We start from the raw sequence: 18429 nt of genomic DNA on the forward strand, positions 1-18429 counted from the left end.
TCTAACATGTAAAACATTTCCCTTTTTCCCAATATTCCTTCATGCCACTTTGTAGTCAATCGCCACACTCCCGTCTCTAACTTTCACTCTGATGTCTAGCACCATGAAATGATTTTGCCTAGTATAAATTTCATTTGGACCAGAATTGTAGAGTGTATAATTTTTGTCTGATTTATTTGACTCAATAAAATGTCTATAAGGTTCAATATGTTTCATGTCTCATTTTTATTGCCCAGTAATTTTCCACTGTCCAAATATATCTCAATTTGTTTCTCCACTTTCCTATCAATGGACATTTAGTTTTTGTACTTTGGGGCTGGTATGCATAAAGTTGCCATGAACATTCACATAGCAGTCTTTCTGTGGACATGTTACTTCATTTCTCTTGGGTAAATACCTGGGGATGAAATTAAGTCATGGGGAAGGTATGCTGTAATATTTATAAGAAACTGTGTGCTGTTTTCCAACATAATGGTACCATTTTACATTCCCACAAGCAACACATGAAGATTTCACATCTTTGCCAGTATTTAATATTAGACATTGTTTTCAATTGTAGATGTTCTAGTTGGGTGTGAAGAGGCATCTCATTGTGGTTTTAATTAACGTTTCCCTGATGTCTTATGATGCCCAGGCAATTTTCATGTGTGTTATGTCCATTAATATATATTTTTGTTGGTGTTAAAATGTCTGTTCAAGTCTTATCCTAGTCTAAATGGAAAAATAAGTTGTTATTATTGAGTTTTTAGAGTTCTTTACATATTTGGGATTCAAATCCTTTGCCATGTATATGTACTGTGATTATTTTCACCCAGTTTGTAGTTTGTGTTGACTTTCTTTTTCTTTTTCTTTTTTTTTTTAGTTTATTTTTGAGGTGGGGGGGAGTAAGGAATTGGCAGAGAGACAGAGAATACCAAGCAGGCTCCACGTTGTCAGTGCAGAGCCCAACGTGGGGCTGGAACCCACAAACTGTGAGATCATGACCTGAGCCAAAATCAAGAGTCAGTTGCTTAACCAGCAGAACCACCCAGGAACCCTTGTAGTGACTTTTAAGTACCCTTTTTTCTCTTTATCGCATTCTCCGCACCATTGTGCTGCCTACTCAGTGAGCATTCTTAACTCACACAACTCCTTTCTCCCCTGAATGCTCCCCTGAATAATGCACTGGGGTGTGCTAGTAACACCTAAGAGAGAGGTCCTTGTTCCAGGGAGCATCTTGCAGCCACAGAGTCATGTGCCCTCCTCTTGCACCTCTTTGCTCTCCTCACCAGGAATCTGACATGGTCCTAAAATCAAATGTGGCTTAAATATTTCAGGTCCCCGCTTCTTTCTCCCTTTACCTTATGATTACTTCCAAATGCTAATGATCAAATGGATGGAATCTTGAAGATTTTGTGATAATCTGATTTTTTAATAACTACTTCTGCCAATCTGGTGACTAATACCACTACTAGAATGCACAACACATTTTGGTTCATTTATGCTGTGTACCTGTCCTAAGGGGGAATGGAGCCATGGAGTTCAGGAACAGTAACTTCAAACACAGGGAGCAATTGGTTGGGCGACTAATATCAGATTTGGCTATATTTTTCAAGGTGGAATGAATGGCGCTATAAGTAAAAATTGCATTTTTCGCAGGAGGTTGAGAATTTTTTTGGATGCCTGAAGAAAATGAAATTGTCAGTTTGAAGTGAATATAAACAGTTTGAAGTTGAATGATCTATGCAGCTTTCACCAATAGCAAATAGCTTCTGGTGGAGGATATGTTACAATGTAAAATGTAGGATATATTGTCATTTTTATTACAATATAGAAGCAATGGCAAACACTCTGGTGTGCTCGAAGCTGTTTCAATCTATCCTAGGGACTGCTGGGTTTCTTTGCTCCATGTCCCCTCTGCTTAAATCCACAGGTAAATAGAATCAGTTCCCACTTGGGCATCAAGATTTACAAGACTAGTCTTAGTGATGGGGCAAGAATTCAGAGCTCATGAAATCCCCAGAGGGACCCAGGTCACATGGACTAGGTATTGGATATCAGAGTAGAAAGGCTAAATAAGTTTAGTGTCTTTTTAGGTTCTAGCCTTATTGGAGTTCAATGGGTACAGAATATATAACGATTTCAGCAGAGTTTCTCTATGACCTATCAAACTGAACTGGAAAAAGTAGAGAATTTCCAAAATTCTTGTAGGAATCCCTGAATTCAGTAGAGATGATGATGGATCCCTAATTCACAAAACATACTGCATGGAATTCAAACCTCTTGAGCCAAGGGTATCACTGTCCCTTCTATGTGTGAGCTAATGAATCTATAGCACATGGAGTGACAAAGAAAACATAGGAATCCCTTTCTAAAAGATGCATAGTTGAACATATTCCACTTGTTTAAGATTGGACTACTTCTCAGCTTAAGAAATTGTAAGGCATTGTGATGCTATGAAAGTAAAAATTATTTTTTTGTTAGTTCTGATTGTTATAATTCATATACACAAAGGCTAGAGCTTCATGCAGCAAGCAGTGCTGGATCGTGGCAACACTAGAAGTGCAAACTTTCAGCTTTCACCTGAACCTGGAGTATTAATGCTTGTGTTTACAGTGGACTTACATCTGCATGAAGAATGGCCTTATTTCAGCGATCCTGACATCTACAGCGGCAGTTGGGCTGCATCTATTATATATCCTACGTTTCTTTCTTGACTGATGCCTTCAATCCTTTTGTCACTGAGACAGAAGAATGTCACATTAACCTTCTGTTTCACTATGATAACTGTGTTTTGTTCAGAATTCAGCACAGTTACGTAAAACCAATAGTCTATCCACAGGCTTGTTGGGGGGTCATTAGTAGATTTGGCTGCCATAATTATTGAATGATCCATCATCCTGAAAGGCTTATCCTCATGGTTCTCCTTTTATGTAAATCCTCAGCAACAAGATATGTTTTTCTTGAATTGTAGAAACCAGTCTTGTGGCAGTAGCTCCCCTGTCACCCTCTATGGAGAAGGGACATTCCAAATGTGGAGCCGTGCTTTGGAAATGAGAGCCAGAAAGTGGTGTCTGGGCTTCTGTGCCACAAAAGAAAAAACAAATCAGAAAAGCAGGTGAAGGCAGAGATCTCCCGCCCTAGATACATAGGATGCTTAGTAAATAGCCATGGATCATAGGAACTAGTATATGTCACCTTGATAGACAGAACCTTGCTGATAACCTGCTTACCTGACCCACCTCCCAGAAATCTATCTATGGAGAAACCCATGGGAGTTGGTCCTCTGGGCTCTCGTAGCCAGAAGGCAAGCTAAAAAGAATCTGTGGTTTCTTCAGGATAGATCTAACAGTTATTTAAACCAAAAATTCACAGACAGGAAGGGGGAGGATTAAAATATTTTAACAGAAGGTAAAATGCATTGCCTGAGTTCACAGTGTAGAATCTCAGACCTTCAGAAGTTTTAAAATAAATGTCCTTGGGTTTAGACTTAGTGTGCCTTCTCAAAGAAGAAGTTAATTATGTCTCTAAGAATAAAGATTTATCTCATCAGAAACACTGGAATGTTCCTCACAACTTGTAGTTGATTTTTCCAGTTATAATGGGAAGGAAATGTTTTTGTAACCTTTTACTTAAAGCACATATTTTTAATAATTAAGATTTCTTGAATTAAAAAATATGTATATTATTATTTTTTATTTCACTAACCCAGAGTGTCAAAAGTACTGAATCATAATTATGGATGCCAGTGTGTGAAAGATTGTTGAATATAATCCGCTTGCTCAGATGTGGGGGGGGGGAGGTAAATCCACAGGGCAGGGCTGGCCTGGCAAGGGGGCCTGGGGCTGATGCCACTGGATGCAGTGAGAAGTGTCCCGCTCTGTAAGAGGTATACTCCTAAGAAGGTGAGCAGGGAAAACAAGGGAAGGTATGAGAGAAGGAAAACTCTCTAGAGCTGGTCTGGAACTAATCAGATCACACTTTGCTTCTCTGTCTCCTGAAGGTACCAGGCTAATCCTGATTTTCCCCTTCCATTTAGTTCAACAAGTGTGTGTGTGTGTGTGTGTGTGTGTGTGTGTGTGCGCGCGCGCGCGCACTCCAGAATCTATGCTAGGTGCTTGGGATACAAATATCAATTAAACACGATATTTTTTTGTTCTCATGTTGCTCAGAGCATTTGAGGATTATAAACATATTAGCTAAATATTCTCACTTTTATTTTTCCTGAGGTATTATTTAATTTTTAAATTTGTTATCTTTTCTTTGCATAGGCAACAGATGCTTATGGGAGAAAATTTTGTAAAAATCAGAAAAAAATATTCTTGTTGTTTGCATTTTGATTACAAGGTTGCTGTACCTTTTATAGGAGGAATGTGTTGATACATATTTTGGTGGTGGTTTTCTCTTTACTTCTCCCTTAATGAGAGATCTTTACAATTTTGTTGTTCTAAGTCTGGGGAGAAATAAGCCTCTGTTTCAAGTGAGGCTTTCTTTCTCAAAGATTGCTGTGGAGACTTCCAAGTTATAGCCCACAGGCAAATTATAAATACCTGCCCACTAATTTCTGAGTGGACTGCAGAATCAAATAGTGATTATACAGAGAATAATCTACATTATGCAAGATGTGGTCAGGAGGACAGAAGTCACTCTAGATATTTCAAGCAGGAAGGATTTAATATAGGAAATCAGTTACTTATAAAATTTTGAAAGAAGGTTGGGGAAGCCATGAACCAACGTTAGTTTAAGCAGTTGGCTTTGTGGCAATCAAGACATGTAAATCTTACAGGGATATCCACACATGATCTCAAAGACCCACAGCTCTGGAGGGGGTGATTCATAGGAGCAGATGCAGAACGCTCTGTGAACTTCACTTTTGCCTTCTGCCCCCTCACCTACTTGGGGGGATGAGAATAATGGCTTTTCTTTTCTGTGTTTTTCAGTTTTGTCTAGGTGAGTTTCATTAATAGACTCTAAATTTGAACCTGTAAATATGAGAAAGGTATTTTCAAGTCCTTTCTTGTAAGGTTTAGGGTGTGTGTGTGTGTGTATGTGTGTGTGTGTGTGTGTGTGTGTGGCTGGGGCAGATGATGAATACAACAGACATATAATAAAAATATAAACAATAAAGCTAACAGGTACTAAACTTCACCTTGTTCACATGTAGGATTTTACATGTGTTCTCATGGGAGTTATGTGAAAGGGTTACTAATATTATCCTTGTTTTACAGGTCAGCTTTACTGCATCTTATAAATATTAAGGAAATTTATGAAAGCCTCTCCCCCCACACCATGTAGCAGAGTTGGCATGCATATCTGGGTCAACTTTATTCCCAAGCATGGACTCTATGTAAAATTGTATCTGGCTTCCACCATTTGATCAACTAATGGCACAGAGAGATATTTACTCATGAATAATTAGATGCATTCTATAGTTATCCTCTTGCCATAAAGCCAAAATCAAAAATGACAACTCAGAGAGTTCATCAGTTTCCCAGATCTTCACACCTGCCCCTTTCATCTAGGCATTTTTATTCCCTCAAAACTTCATCTGTGCTTTGGTTAGTAGAAATTCCCCCAGGGCTTTGGCATTTTTCAAGTTTCTAGTGCTGTTTCCACTTGGTAACACTTGGGTGTATGTTTTTATAAATGTTATATCAGGGCCACAATGAGAGGCGTTCACAGATCTTTTAAAAAAATATATGTCCATTAATAGAGTTAGGAAGGAACACACAATGTATATCTTTCTATTGTGCTAACAGTCTTTAAAAAGTAGATCACATATCCTGCCGTTTTTATTCAAATCACATGGTCACTATAAACATGGATAGTAGAAAGAAGATACTTAGCTATGAGGGAGCTAGGTATTAGCACTGGACCAGATGCTGCCCACCTAACTAAAGTTTCTGGGCTTTGTTCTTCAAAAGGTGAACCTATCCTTTCATACTTGAGATTGTAGTTAAAGAGCAAATAGAATAAAATAATTGTAAGAGAAGAATTATGTACAGTTATTAAAGCTTTAAGAATTATAGTTTTTATCACCTTCATTCACATTTTATCCCTTTAACCAACCTAAAAAGTAGATAGAACACATAGTATATCCTTATTTACAAATGAAGAATCTTTAGTTCAAAAGGATTAAGAGTGACATAATGTGTTCAGTTAGCACTTGACTAAATTGATCTCCCATGAAGTTGGCAGTGTGCTCGAATGAAGCCTGTTGCAACCCCTGCTCTCAGGTGTTTAACTTGAGGACACATAACTGATACAGATGATTTGTGAAACGCCAATTATATACAGAATATGGTGTGGCAGGCTAGATATGCAGAGTGTCCAAATGAGTTGTGCAAACATCCAGTGCTGAACACGCTTGGAAAAGGGACAGAAGCATACATAAAAGCATTGTCAAGAAAGTTCTCTTGAGACTCTGGGCAGTGGATAGGACGTGAATAAATGAGACGTTGGCCAGAAACCTGTCAGGGGTATGTTACTAAGGCAGGAAAAAAGAACTTCCCCTAGATCTCTGCTATACTCTAGAAATCACGCTAATCATGGCATACATCATTTTTCCATTTAAAACCCATCAAAGTCCCATGAATTAGATAAAATTGTCCCTTTTAACCCCCATGCCCCCCTCCCCCCCACACACAGGGAAATCAAGAATATGAAGTTGAAGTTAACTATTCCAAAATTACACAATTTTTGGGTGGTGAAGACAAGATTTGAATACAGTTTCCCTGACTTTGAAGTCCAGACTTGGGACTTTGTCCTGCACCAAACTAGCAAAGCAATTACTATGCTTTATCATTTCAGGTTCCCACCCATTTCTTCAGCAAATGTCCAGGAAGCTCTTCATATGTTCAAAAGGAGAATCTTTCCTTTCAGAATCTTGAGTGAGTGAGAAGCTGGGTAGTGATGTTCACTCTCTGTGACAATGACCAGGTATGTTGCCAGTATGCTAATATTCCATTTGAGGAATCTCCTGTCTTAACACAATCTTCATAGGATTTAGGGGATTTCCACCAAGACTAAGACTCTTTTTTACTTAGAGGCACATTATACAACACACCAAAATCACTATAACCTCCTGCTCCCCTACAAAATCAAAGGCATTTTTTGCACACTTTATAGTGGGAACGTGCTTTTTTCCCTTTCAGGTCTAGAGTCCCAAATCACAGGACAGTGGTGGTTGAAATGACTTGGACATGAATTTAAGGTATAAAGTACCATCTGTTTTAAGCAGTTAGGATAAAGATAATGTGAGAGACAGTTTCCAAGATAGATGGTTATTGGAAAAGAACATTTGGTTGAGGAATTGCTAAAACAGCACAGTCGGGTCATTTCCAGTCCATCCAGTGTTCTGTGACAGAAGGAGAACAAAATGGTGTGACAACAGAAGTGGTGCCACTTTCCTGCCCGTGGTTTAGCTCTGGAGATTGGTGTGTTGTATTACATCAAGAGAGCACATCACAAGGCATTCACAGGCCTACTCTGTGAGTCATCATCAAACAAGACCCAGCACTGGTCAGAAATGCAGCCATCTGCCTTCTGATGCCCTGAGCCCCTATCCCCCAATGGCACGAAATCAGTTTCTAAGGTGTTGGTACTGGACTTCAGTTATGGAGCTTCTACATTTTATTAGACAGTGTCCCCAAACGTCTTTGGCAAACAATCAAATAATGGAAGGTACCCAGTGTCCTAGTTCGGATCTGAGCCATGTTAACCTCCCATCCCTCTGTATTTGTGCATTCTCCTTTCAGCCATTTTTACTGTTGCCTTTTTCAGAATTATAGAGATGTGTGAAGGTCTTATTTTCTTGTTTGTTTGCTCCTCTTGAGTTCATCCTCTCTGGTATTAAATGTGTGTGATTCTCTCTCTCTGAATTCCCCAGCATTGGCTGACCTCTGTTTAAAATACAGAGACCCAAAGTGAAAACGCCCCTGCAGATCCAAAACATCAGTCACGCAGAGGCTTTGTTTTCTTTCGCCTTGGTTAGAGGAGAGCTTTTTGTCCACAGCCCAAGTGATTCCTGCACGTCTGTTCCCATCTCCTCTTGGCAATGTCTTTATGATGAAGCGTCCACTTTCACCAAACCCTCATGGTCCCTGCTGCTCTGCTTCCCATTAACCGTGTGTGTTTCTGCTTGTTTGTCTCCAGATGTATTCGTTAGCATTTTTCCAGTTGAATCTCATCCTGCTATTTCTTGCTCATATTGCTAACCTCTCCAGGGGCCCATATGCTTCCACAGCTCTTGTGCCAAAATCACAGAGCATCTTAATACAAACCTTCCTTCAATGTCTTCACACCAGCCAAAACCACAGGCTCAATGGACTGCCAGTCTGACTTACAACAGGCTCTGCTGCAGCATAATAGGACAGTCACCAGGTTTGGCACTGAATCATAACCATGCTATTTCCTAGTTATGCAACCTTAGGCAAGGTGGTTCCACCCTTGAGCCTCAGTTTCCTCATGTCCATTCTAAAAATGGTAACTGTCTTGCATAGTCAGAATGTGAGATGATGGTTGCTAAGTATTTCCTAAGTTCCTTGGCACAGTGGGAGGCACCTCTGTCTCCAGGGATAGCAGAAAAGAACTGAGATTGTTGGTAAGCACCCAAGGAAAAGATTATGCCACACTTAGACAAAACTGGGACATTAGTGAAATGACTGTCTTTAAAAAGTAAACTGTGAAGGCAAATTTGTAAAAAAAAAAAAATGATGAGCACAGAAAATTGGCATTTGGGGCAATGTTGTTCTCCTAAATCATTTGATATTTGTTTCTTGTGGACAGGCTTCTAGTTCTCTGAACACACTGTGCTTGTCCACACCTGCATGTCTAAATAGCATTATCTTTCTATACAATGCCTGTCCTTTCCCATTATGTCTTCCCGCCTAACTTTTCTTCAGCCTTCAAGAGTCAGGCCAGGCATCCCCTCCTGCAGGAAGCTGCCTTAACCTCCCCAGGCTGAATTAAACACTTATGTCTGTGCTTCCACACCAGCCTCTGCAAATCTCTCAAAGCACAAATCACATTACTGTGATTTGGGCTGCACTGTCTATCCCTGCTCTTGTCTGTAAACTCTGCAAAGCAAGGGCTACCTTCCACTTTTGTCTGTACTCCAGAGCCAGAACTATTTGAGATACTAAATGAACACTGATGAAGGCATGTGCTAATGAATGAGTGAATTAATGCACCCACGCATGCATGTATGAATAGTAATGAAAAAAATTCCATCACTTTCATTCAACTTCGGCTAGTTGCAATCTGGAACAATGATTTTCAGACTTTTTCTTAGGTTAAGAGAAAAAATAAGCTCCATTGAAATGTCTTGCATAATAGCTATCCACTCTACTGCCATCAAAAACAGCACTTACTATGCCCTCTTCCTACTGCCACGGACTGAGGAAACCAGATTATTCTTCCTCTGTTTTTTGAGTGTTTAATAAGAACAGATCAGAAATTGAGGAAGCTAAGCAGCAAAACTGGATCTGCTTGCTGTAGTCATATACAAAAGGGATTTCAGTTGATTAGTACGAGGAGGAGCTCAGAATGGACTCACAGCTCTAGGAGGGTACAGACTATCTTTCTACATTTGGACATACAATGTTAAGCTCATTTTTCTTCAGGAATCTGTCTAATATCTAACCCTTTCCTTGGAATATTCTTTCCCAAATCATCTCAGGGTTAAGAGTGGGCTTCTTTGGCCATCCTTTACAGTGTGGCTCCCCATGTCTCCACTCTCTACAATAGCATCAAAGTTTATTTTTTCCCATCATTTATAACCTTATAAACTTACTTTGTTTACTTATTTGTTTACTTGCCTATGTCTTTTGCCACTACTCTGCCTCCCTTATCCCAAGACTCTAGGTCCCATGAGAACAGGGATCTTTTTTGACTTAATAAATACTGCATAAGTATTTGAAGATTTACTAATTCATTTCTCATGCTGTAACATTTTCCTTCTTCTTTTGCTTATTCATTAGTTAACAAGAACTGACTGTGTGCCAAGCTCTAATATACTGTGTGTGTGTGTGTGTGTGTGGGGGGGGTGATGTGGTGAATTTGAGGGAAATTAATTTAGAGGGTTTAAAATGGAGAAGGGCCATCTTTGAAAAACAGCTATCTCTGATATTGGAAGGTAGTGCAGTAACATAAAGTAGTGCATGAGAATTATGTATTTTCCAGAAATCCTTATTTTTCTACATATGGGGATACAAGAAGGAAAGACAAATATTAACTATCATTTCTATCCAACATAATTCCTGACTTAGAGATGAGAGATTGCTTACACAATCCATGCACCTATGCGTCCAGGCTACGCTTAATCCCTGGGCACATATTTAACCTGAACTGGAAAATGAGCTCATGGAGAAGAACAGAATCTCAAGCTATGGATTCTTAACACCCTTAAACTTGCAGGTATGGGATTATTGAGTAATAAGAAACTAATAGTCATTTACCACAATTGACAGTTTTTGCTCTTTTAAATTACGTGAATCTAGAATGTAACCATGGATAAAATAGGAAATCAAGCACTAATTATCCATCTCATAGGTGATTTCCAAGAAGGTTTTTTTCCCTCTGGAGCTTTGGAAAAATACAAAGGAAATTTTGAAGCCAGTAGCTTGAGGAAGACATAGTATTCTCTTGGAATGGAATCTCAAGGCAGGAGTCCATAAATATGAATGAAGAATATAAGAATCAGAATGAATACACTTGAACTTGGATGATGTTCCATTGTTAGAAGCTACTTAAACATCTGAGAGGTGGAACACACAAAGTGACAATCAGGTGCTATCCAAATCAGGCAATGCCATCAGAGCTCTAGCCAAGTAAGGAAAAGTGTCCTTCACTTCTGGTGGTCTCAATACAGAGAAGTGAATTTGTGGCCCTGGTGTGGAAGACAGCATCAGTAATAACCATCATGAGTTACATACACAATTTAGCACATACATTTTAAGTATTTCATTTATTTTTCTATGTATTCATACTTACATATACCACAGACACACACACACACACACATGCTTAAAAGAAAAAGTAACCACACCTTAAGGAGACTCTTTGTAAAAGACAATGCACCTAACATTATAAGCTTTCTAGAGTTCTGAAACAGGTACCAGATATAAGGCCACCCAAAGTGGTGAAGAAATTTCAATGCCAAATTATTTTATCTATCAATGTCCCTCAATTTCTCCCTTTCTCACCATGGTATAGCCATGATGAGATCATTGCAGGGAGGGACATATCCAGAAGCAGAGGAATGCTGCAACTCAGAGACTCTACATTTGTAGCTGCCAAGACAGGGCATTGCCAAATCCCTAGATTTCGGCAACCGTATATCCATATGGGAAACCAGGAGGTCTTATCCCCATATGGAGTAGAGGGTGCTGGACAATGGTAAAAGTTTACCCTCAACCAGTCTTTCCTATGTTTTCCTAGCTGCTGACTACTTCCTCCTACTATACTTGGTCCACCATTCCTTACCACTCTCCTCAGACTGGCCCCTAATGTTTAATTCTTAAGCCAGAACCTTAATGGGGCATAAAACCATGGATAGAGGAAAGAATTTTTTTTGTAGAAAACAAGAGGAAAGACCAGTGACTGCACTTTACAAAGAACTTCATTCACTAAGCTGACACACCAAGTGCCTATTTTGTGTTAGGGACCATGGCAGTCTCAAGTGTTGCATAGGCCCTGACCTTCAGGACTCAGTCTAGGGAGGGATATAGAAAAATTATTGGCCAACTATAATGAAATGTGACTATATTGGTGTTAAACCTGTCTCTGAACTACTCATGCAAAATACTTTATATACACCCAGATTTCTTGACTTCCCCCCCACCCTCCATGCAGAATGTATTAAAACAGAATCTCCCAGGATGGGACCTAGAATTCTGTATTAAAAACACAAAACCTGTTTCAGGTGATTCTGATGGCCTAGTTCACAAACTTCCTTTGGGAAACACCGCTCTGATAGTTGTATGCATGATGGATGGTAGATAAACAAGAGGAGTTTCTCAGTCTCTTGCTTCCTTAAAGGTTCTCCTTCAACATCTTTGACTTTATAGGTTTCACACTCCCTATGCTTAGAGAAATTGTTTTACTTTTATTTGCTAGTTTTGTCAACTACTGTATTAGTAACAGAATGCCTCAGAAGGCTGGTTCCTTTGTTGTGTACTATTAAAAAAAATTATACTATATGCTACATGTCTGTAGAAAAGTCTCCAACTTTTATGTACTATAGATTTCAGCTCATGTTTTGAGCTTAATAGCAATGTGCTTTAACACCTGGTCTGTGATGTATTTTGGAATGCATTCAGGAGCCTGCTACTTCCTATGCATAATTTAAAAATATAGGCACCATGTGTCGTTTAATGGAGGAGAAACCACCAACTGCAAACTGACCTTGCTTGCTCTTCCATTCAAGTGCTCTGCTAAGTTAATTGTCACTAGGAACAAAATAACATTTTATGAGAGACCATTCCCTGCCATCAACCCTAAAGGCCCAATCTCATCCTCTGCTAATTGACTTGACCAAGACCTTTTTGATGAATACATCATGTAAAACTGGCAAGAAATTTTCTGTCTGAAGCTCTGTTGACTCTCAAATTGAAAATTTCAGCAGAAAGATATTGATGGTGTCATATATGCATGTGTGTGTGTGTGTGTGTATACAACAAAAATTGAGAAGCATTTTATATAGGTAGAGTCAAAGCTGCATTTAAAAATCTGAATACTTAGGGGGTGCCTGGGTGGCTTAGTCGGTTGGGCGTCCAACTTCGGCTCAGGTCATGATCTCGCAGTCTGTGGGTTCAAGCCCCACGTTGGGCTCTGTGCTGATGGCTCAGAGCCTGGAGCCTGTTTCAGATTCCGTGTCTCCCTCTCTCTCTGCCCCTCCCCTGTTCATGCTCTGTCTGTCTCTGTCTCAAAAATAAATAAATGTTAAAAAATTAAAAAAAAATCAGTTTGTACTTCTTTGCAATTCCTTTAGAGAAAGCCCATGATCTAGGTGGAGCCCTGTTTTTCCATCTCAAATGTAAGTATAGCTGCATTCATATACTTCAAAGAAATTTTGAGAGAATTAATAGGAAAAGGAAAATGACCTCAGATCTTCTGATTCTGACACCATTATCACCATCAGAACACTGTAATTTGCTCCACCTAACAGTTTAAAAATTGTGAGTCTGGCCATGTGGGCATCAATCCATTTCTCTTAAGACATTAATTACTTCTACAGTTCAAGTCATGATAAAGTCTCTGAAGGGGTAAAGTTTATGTCCTACTTCTTTCTTGTTTTTTTTTTTTTTTCTCTATATAAGAGAGAGCCTATATCTGCTTAGTAAGTATGTAACATCCACTTAGTAAATCTTGCTGAGTATTGTTTGCTTGGTTATGGTCTTATAGTTCAAAGCCTTAACTTTATTTATTTATTTATTTATTTATTTATTTATTTATTTATATAAATAATATATATTTATTTTTGAGAGAGAGAGAGAGCAAGCGGGGGAGGAACAGAGAGAGAGGGAGATACAGAATCCAAAGCAGGCTCCAGGCTCCAAGCTGTCAACACAGAGCCTGACACGGGGCTCAAACTCACAAACTGTGAGATCATGACCTGAGCCTAAGTTGGATGCTTAACTGACTGAGCCACCCAGGTGCCCCCAAAGCCTTAACTTTAAAAGGTGCCATTCCAGAGTGGTCTTTCAGATCCGGAGGGTTCCTTTACATTTTTAGTTCGATTGAGGTTTTACGCCAGAACCTGCCTCAGGATGTCTTCATCACATTTTGCCAGTCGACACAGAAAGGATTTAAGTATCGACATGATTAGAACTAAAATTGCTCATAGGAAATCACTGTCTCAAAAAGAAAACAGACATAAGGAATATGAACGAAATAGACACTTTGGTTTGAAAGATGTCAACATTCCAACCTTGGAAAGTAGAGTTCTTCTTGAATTAGATGAGACATGTCAAAATCTTGTTCCAGAAAAGGCCAGTGTCAAGCCAAGGTCAACGAAAACTGCTCTAGGTGACCAACGAAAGCAAATGCTCCAGAAATACAAAGAAGAAAAGCAACTTCAGAAATTGAAAGAGCAGAGAGAAAAAGCTAAACGAGGAGTATTTAAAGTAGGCCTTTATAGACCCGATATGCCTTGTTTTCTGTTATCAAACCAGAGTACAGAGCCAAAAAAGGCTGTTCCATCTTCTGTACGGATTACAAGGTCAAAGGCCAAAGACCAAATGGAGCAGACTAAGATTGATAATGGGAGTGATGTTCGAGCAATTCGACCTGGTCAAAGACAAACTTCTGAAAGAAAAGTGTTGGACAAAGAGAGAAAAGCCGTACAGCCTGTAACGACCACATCGGTGAGAATGACTCGATCAGCCACTCAAGCAGCAAAGCAGAATGCCAGAACAGTCTCATCTACTACAACAAGAAAGCCAGTCACAAGAGCTAATGATCATGAACTAGAGAGAAAGGCACCAAATCAAGGAAGACCTGCCAAAAATATAGAAACAAAACCTGAAAAGGTCATTTCTTTTAAACTTGATAGTGAAGAAAATACTTTGGATTCACAAACCAGTACAACAAATGGAATGGATCCAGATGGAGTCTTATCAAAACTAGAAAACTTACCTAAGACAAATACTGCAAAAACGAAAGGAAAGAATTCCTTCGCACCTCAAGATTTTATGTTTCAGCCATTGGATGGTCTGAGGACCTATCAAGTAACACCTATGACTCCCAGAAGTGCCAATGCTTTCTTGACACCCAGTTATACCTGGACCCCTTTAGAAACAGAAATTGCTAAGACTCAAGAACAAACAAAAGAAATTCTGGCCCAAAAGTGTAAAACTTCCTCTGCGAAGATAGTACATCAAGATTCAAATAAACTGCAGTGTCCTTTGGGTTCTCTCACAGTTTGGAATAAAGAACATGTCTTAAATAAAGATGAAACTGGTTGATGGGGGGTGGGAGGGAGGGGCGGGTGGGTGATGGGTATTGAGGAGGGCACCTTTTGGGATGAGCACTGGGTGTTGTATGGAAACCAATTTGTCAATAAACTTCATAAAAAAAAAAAAAAAAAAATAAAGATGAAACTACTAAAAATTCAAATGGCCTCCCAACAAAAGAAGTCCCGTCACTTGAAATAAATGAAGATCAGGTATCTCAGCCACAACATGATGTGCCATATTTCAGAAATATTCTTCAGTCAGAAACTGAGAAATTAACTTCGCACTGTTTGGAGTGGGACAGGAAGCTTGAATTGGACATTCCAGATGATGCTAAAGATCTTATTCGCACAGCAGTTGGGCAAACAAGACTCCTTATGAAGGAAAGGTTCAAGCAGTTTGAAGGGCTGGTGGACAATTGTGAATACAAACGAGGTGAGAAGGAGACGACCTGTACAGATCTGGATGGATTTTGGGATATGGTTAGTTTTCAGATAGAAGATGTAAACCAAAAATTCAACAATTTGACTAAACTTGAGGAATCTGGATGGCAGAACAATAATAATACAAACAAAAAAGTCTTTCGGAAAAAAGTTGTCTCAGGTGTACCAAGTAAGTCCAAAGAGGATGATGGAAGAATTGCAGCTAGAAATCGCCTAGCTGCCATAAAAAATGCAATGAGAGAGAGAATGAAGAAGGAAGAACATGTGGAGGCAGCGGCCTCTGTAATGCCAAAGGAAGTTGATACAATAGTGTTTGATGCTGGATTTTTCAGAATTGAAAGTCCCGTTAAATCCTTCTCAGGACTTTCTATCTCTTCTGAACGTCTTTCTCAAAGACTTAGGACACCTAAGTCTGTCAGCAAAGCTGTGTCTGAGAACAGGTCTAAGATGGGCGTTCTGAGACAAACTGTGTCACCACAGAATCCTGATCCTTCAAGTACCGCATGTGGACATGTTGATAAGGAGACTTTGCTTTCAACTATTCCTAAAAACAGCATAGAAGATACTCCGTGTCCTGGATTACAAGATTTAATCGAAGTAAATTATGATACAAACAAGATAAGCTTTGAGATGGATCGTTTACCCAGTGAAAGAATGAGTTTGCCTCTACCTGCTGGTGAAGTGAGAGATGATATTAATGATAACAAAAAGGAAGAAATTTCAGATGATGTGGAAGGAATGGAACTAAATTCTTCGGTTACAGCACAGGATGTTTTAATGAGCAGCCCTGAAAAAAATACAGCATCACAAAATAATATCTTACAGGAAGAGGAAACTAAAATTTCTCAGTCAGTACTGTTTGATACTAAAAGTCTCACTACTGAATGCCATCTTCTTGATTCGGCCTAAACTGTGGTAATACATTCACTCAGGTGGAGAGGAGACATCCAGATCATGGCAGACACATTTCCTTTGGTGGTAACTTGATTACCTTTTCACCTCTAAGGCCCCTCAGTGAAGAACATCCAGAAGAATTTTGAATTTAAAAATGAATCCAAATATTTTTTTTTCATATTATCAGTGCTGTGATATATTCTTAGCATTTTGAAAAATTAAAGAGTATGTATTTGTGTTCACTTCTATTCAATTTATATAGTGTCATAAAATGTTTTAACATTCAGTGTTCATCAAAGTTTGTTTTAGATACTATAGTGTTTTTCAAGGGAAGTGGGAATATTTTGTACATTAACTATGCAGAATAAAAAATGTACATCAAAAAAAAAAAAATAAATAAATAAATAAAAGGTGCCATTCCAGAGTTCTCAAAGTCTACCATCATGCAACGCCTTACCACTCCAGGAAACCTCAGATGGAAGAAGATGTGCCAAAATAGTATTACTATAGTAATAGTATAAATAGACTATCCTATAAATAGTAGTAGTATTTATTGACTATTTACCAGGCATTGTACCCAAAGCACAGTTGTTAATTGTCCCCAATTTTACATATGAGGAAAATGGAGCATAATAGTAACTGTGACTTGCCCAAGGTAAAATTGAAAACTCAGGAAATCGAATGCCAGAACTGCCATCCTAATCACTATGCTCTTTGTGGTGCAGGTACCACCTGCATGTTACCCACTCACCTCTTCAGTACTTCCCAAGCCCACTTAAATAGTGTAGTTCGGAGTTAATTAGTTTTATCTATTGACTTTCACAGGATATTTCAAATGAGCAATGCGATTAGTGAATAAACCACTATTGTACAAAATAGGGACAGATAACCCTTTATGTATTCATCAAATGTCTTTTCTGGAGCCTTTCTTAGGCTTCAGATAACATCATAAAAACTAATATTTTCATTCAAACTCATATAATTTAGAGTAAAATGCAAAGAAATGCCAATGGAGCACTTGGAATGGCAATGGAATGGCAATGGAGCAATGGAATGGCATTGTTCATGGTAAGAACTAAGAACATACCATGAGTTCCATTCATCATTTAGTGCAAACTAAGCTTTGCAGAAGCCACTGGGCTTAGACTGAGCTCCCTTTGCTTAACACTCTGTGGCTGAATATGCTGATGCTCCAAGTTAACCAGGCTGCAACGATGCTGCTGTCATGTTTATTGAATGTAAGTTACTGTAAATAGCAAGATGCACCATTGTGTTATGTACCATTAAGAAGAAAAAACATACAGTTGTTAACTATATGTTGACACACAGCAAATACAAGATGAATTTAATTTCAGACAGGTTAAAATGTGAAAATATGCATCTAGGAATTAACTAAATGTGATTAATTTCAGTTGTCCTGTGAAATTACTAGCCTTTAACTCTTATCTTAGAGGAGAAATAATTCAACTTCGGTGTATAGAGTCGTGGTTAAGAAAATGAACTTGGGATTGGGACTTCACAGGTTAGAATTCTGACTACCTCACATAAACTGTGTGATATTAGATAGCTTACTTTCTGTTTATTTGCATCATTTATAAGTAGCAATGAATAACATTATCTACCTCATGGCGTTGTGAAGATGACATTGAGTAATTCACATAAAATTGTTTTAGCACATAATAAGTTTGGTTGGTGTAAATTAGGTATTGGGTATTTGTATTTTACAATAAGACATGAAAATAGTAAGGAAGATAATGAGTATTTTCTTCAAAGATAGAAAATGACCAAAATCTTAGAAGTTCCTCCTGTCAAAAGTAACTCTTCATTTTTCCACTGCTTGAACATGAGCTTGGCCTTATGAATTTCCTTGACCAATGGGAAACTGGCAAACAGAGTGCAAGCAGAAACTTAAAAAGTGTTATTTTTTACTATCGTGTGAATGAATTACTGGATGATGAGAGACATGGAAGCATCACCCCAGTTGATACAGCTAACAATCAGACACATTTGCCCATATCCACAGCTTGCCAAATGCCAGAAATGTGTGTGAGGCCATCCAAGACAAAGGACCCCTCAGCTGACCAGTTGTCTGACCAAACAAATAAGAAAGCTCAGGAAAGTATAGCAGGAGTACTGCCCAGTGGAGCCCAGCCCACATT

General features: G+C 38.8%; 1 protein-coding gene across 1 annotated transcript; it reads left to right on the forward strand.

The window, feature by feature from the left end:
• Positions 1-13730: 13730 nt before the first annotated feature.
• Positions 13731-16641, forward strand: LOC115511081 (disks large-associated protein 5-like). Its single transcript, XM_032592722.1, is given in 3 exon segments — positions 13731-14931; positions 15075-16274; positions 16277-16641. Coding segments are annotated over 3 exon segments (2523 nt in total). The 5' UTR covers positions 13731-13748; the 3' UTR covers positions 16417-16641.
• Positions 16642-18429: the final 1788 nt, after the last annotated feature.

The sequence above is a fragment of the Lynx canadensis genome, chromosome A3, assembly GCF_007474595.2.
Source record: "Lynx canadensis isolate LIC74 chromosome A3, mLynCan4.pri.v2, whole genome shotgun sequence".
NCBI lineage: Eukaryota > Metazoa > Chordata > Mammalia > Carnivora > Felidae > Lynx > Lynx canadensis.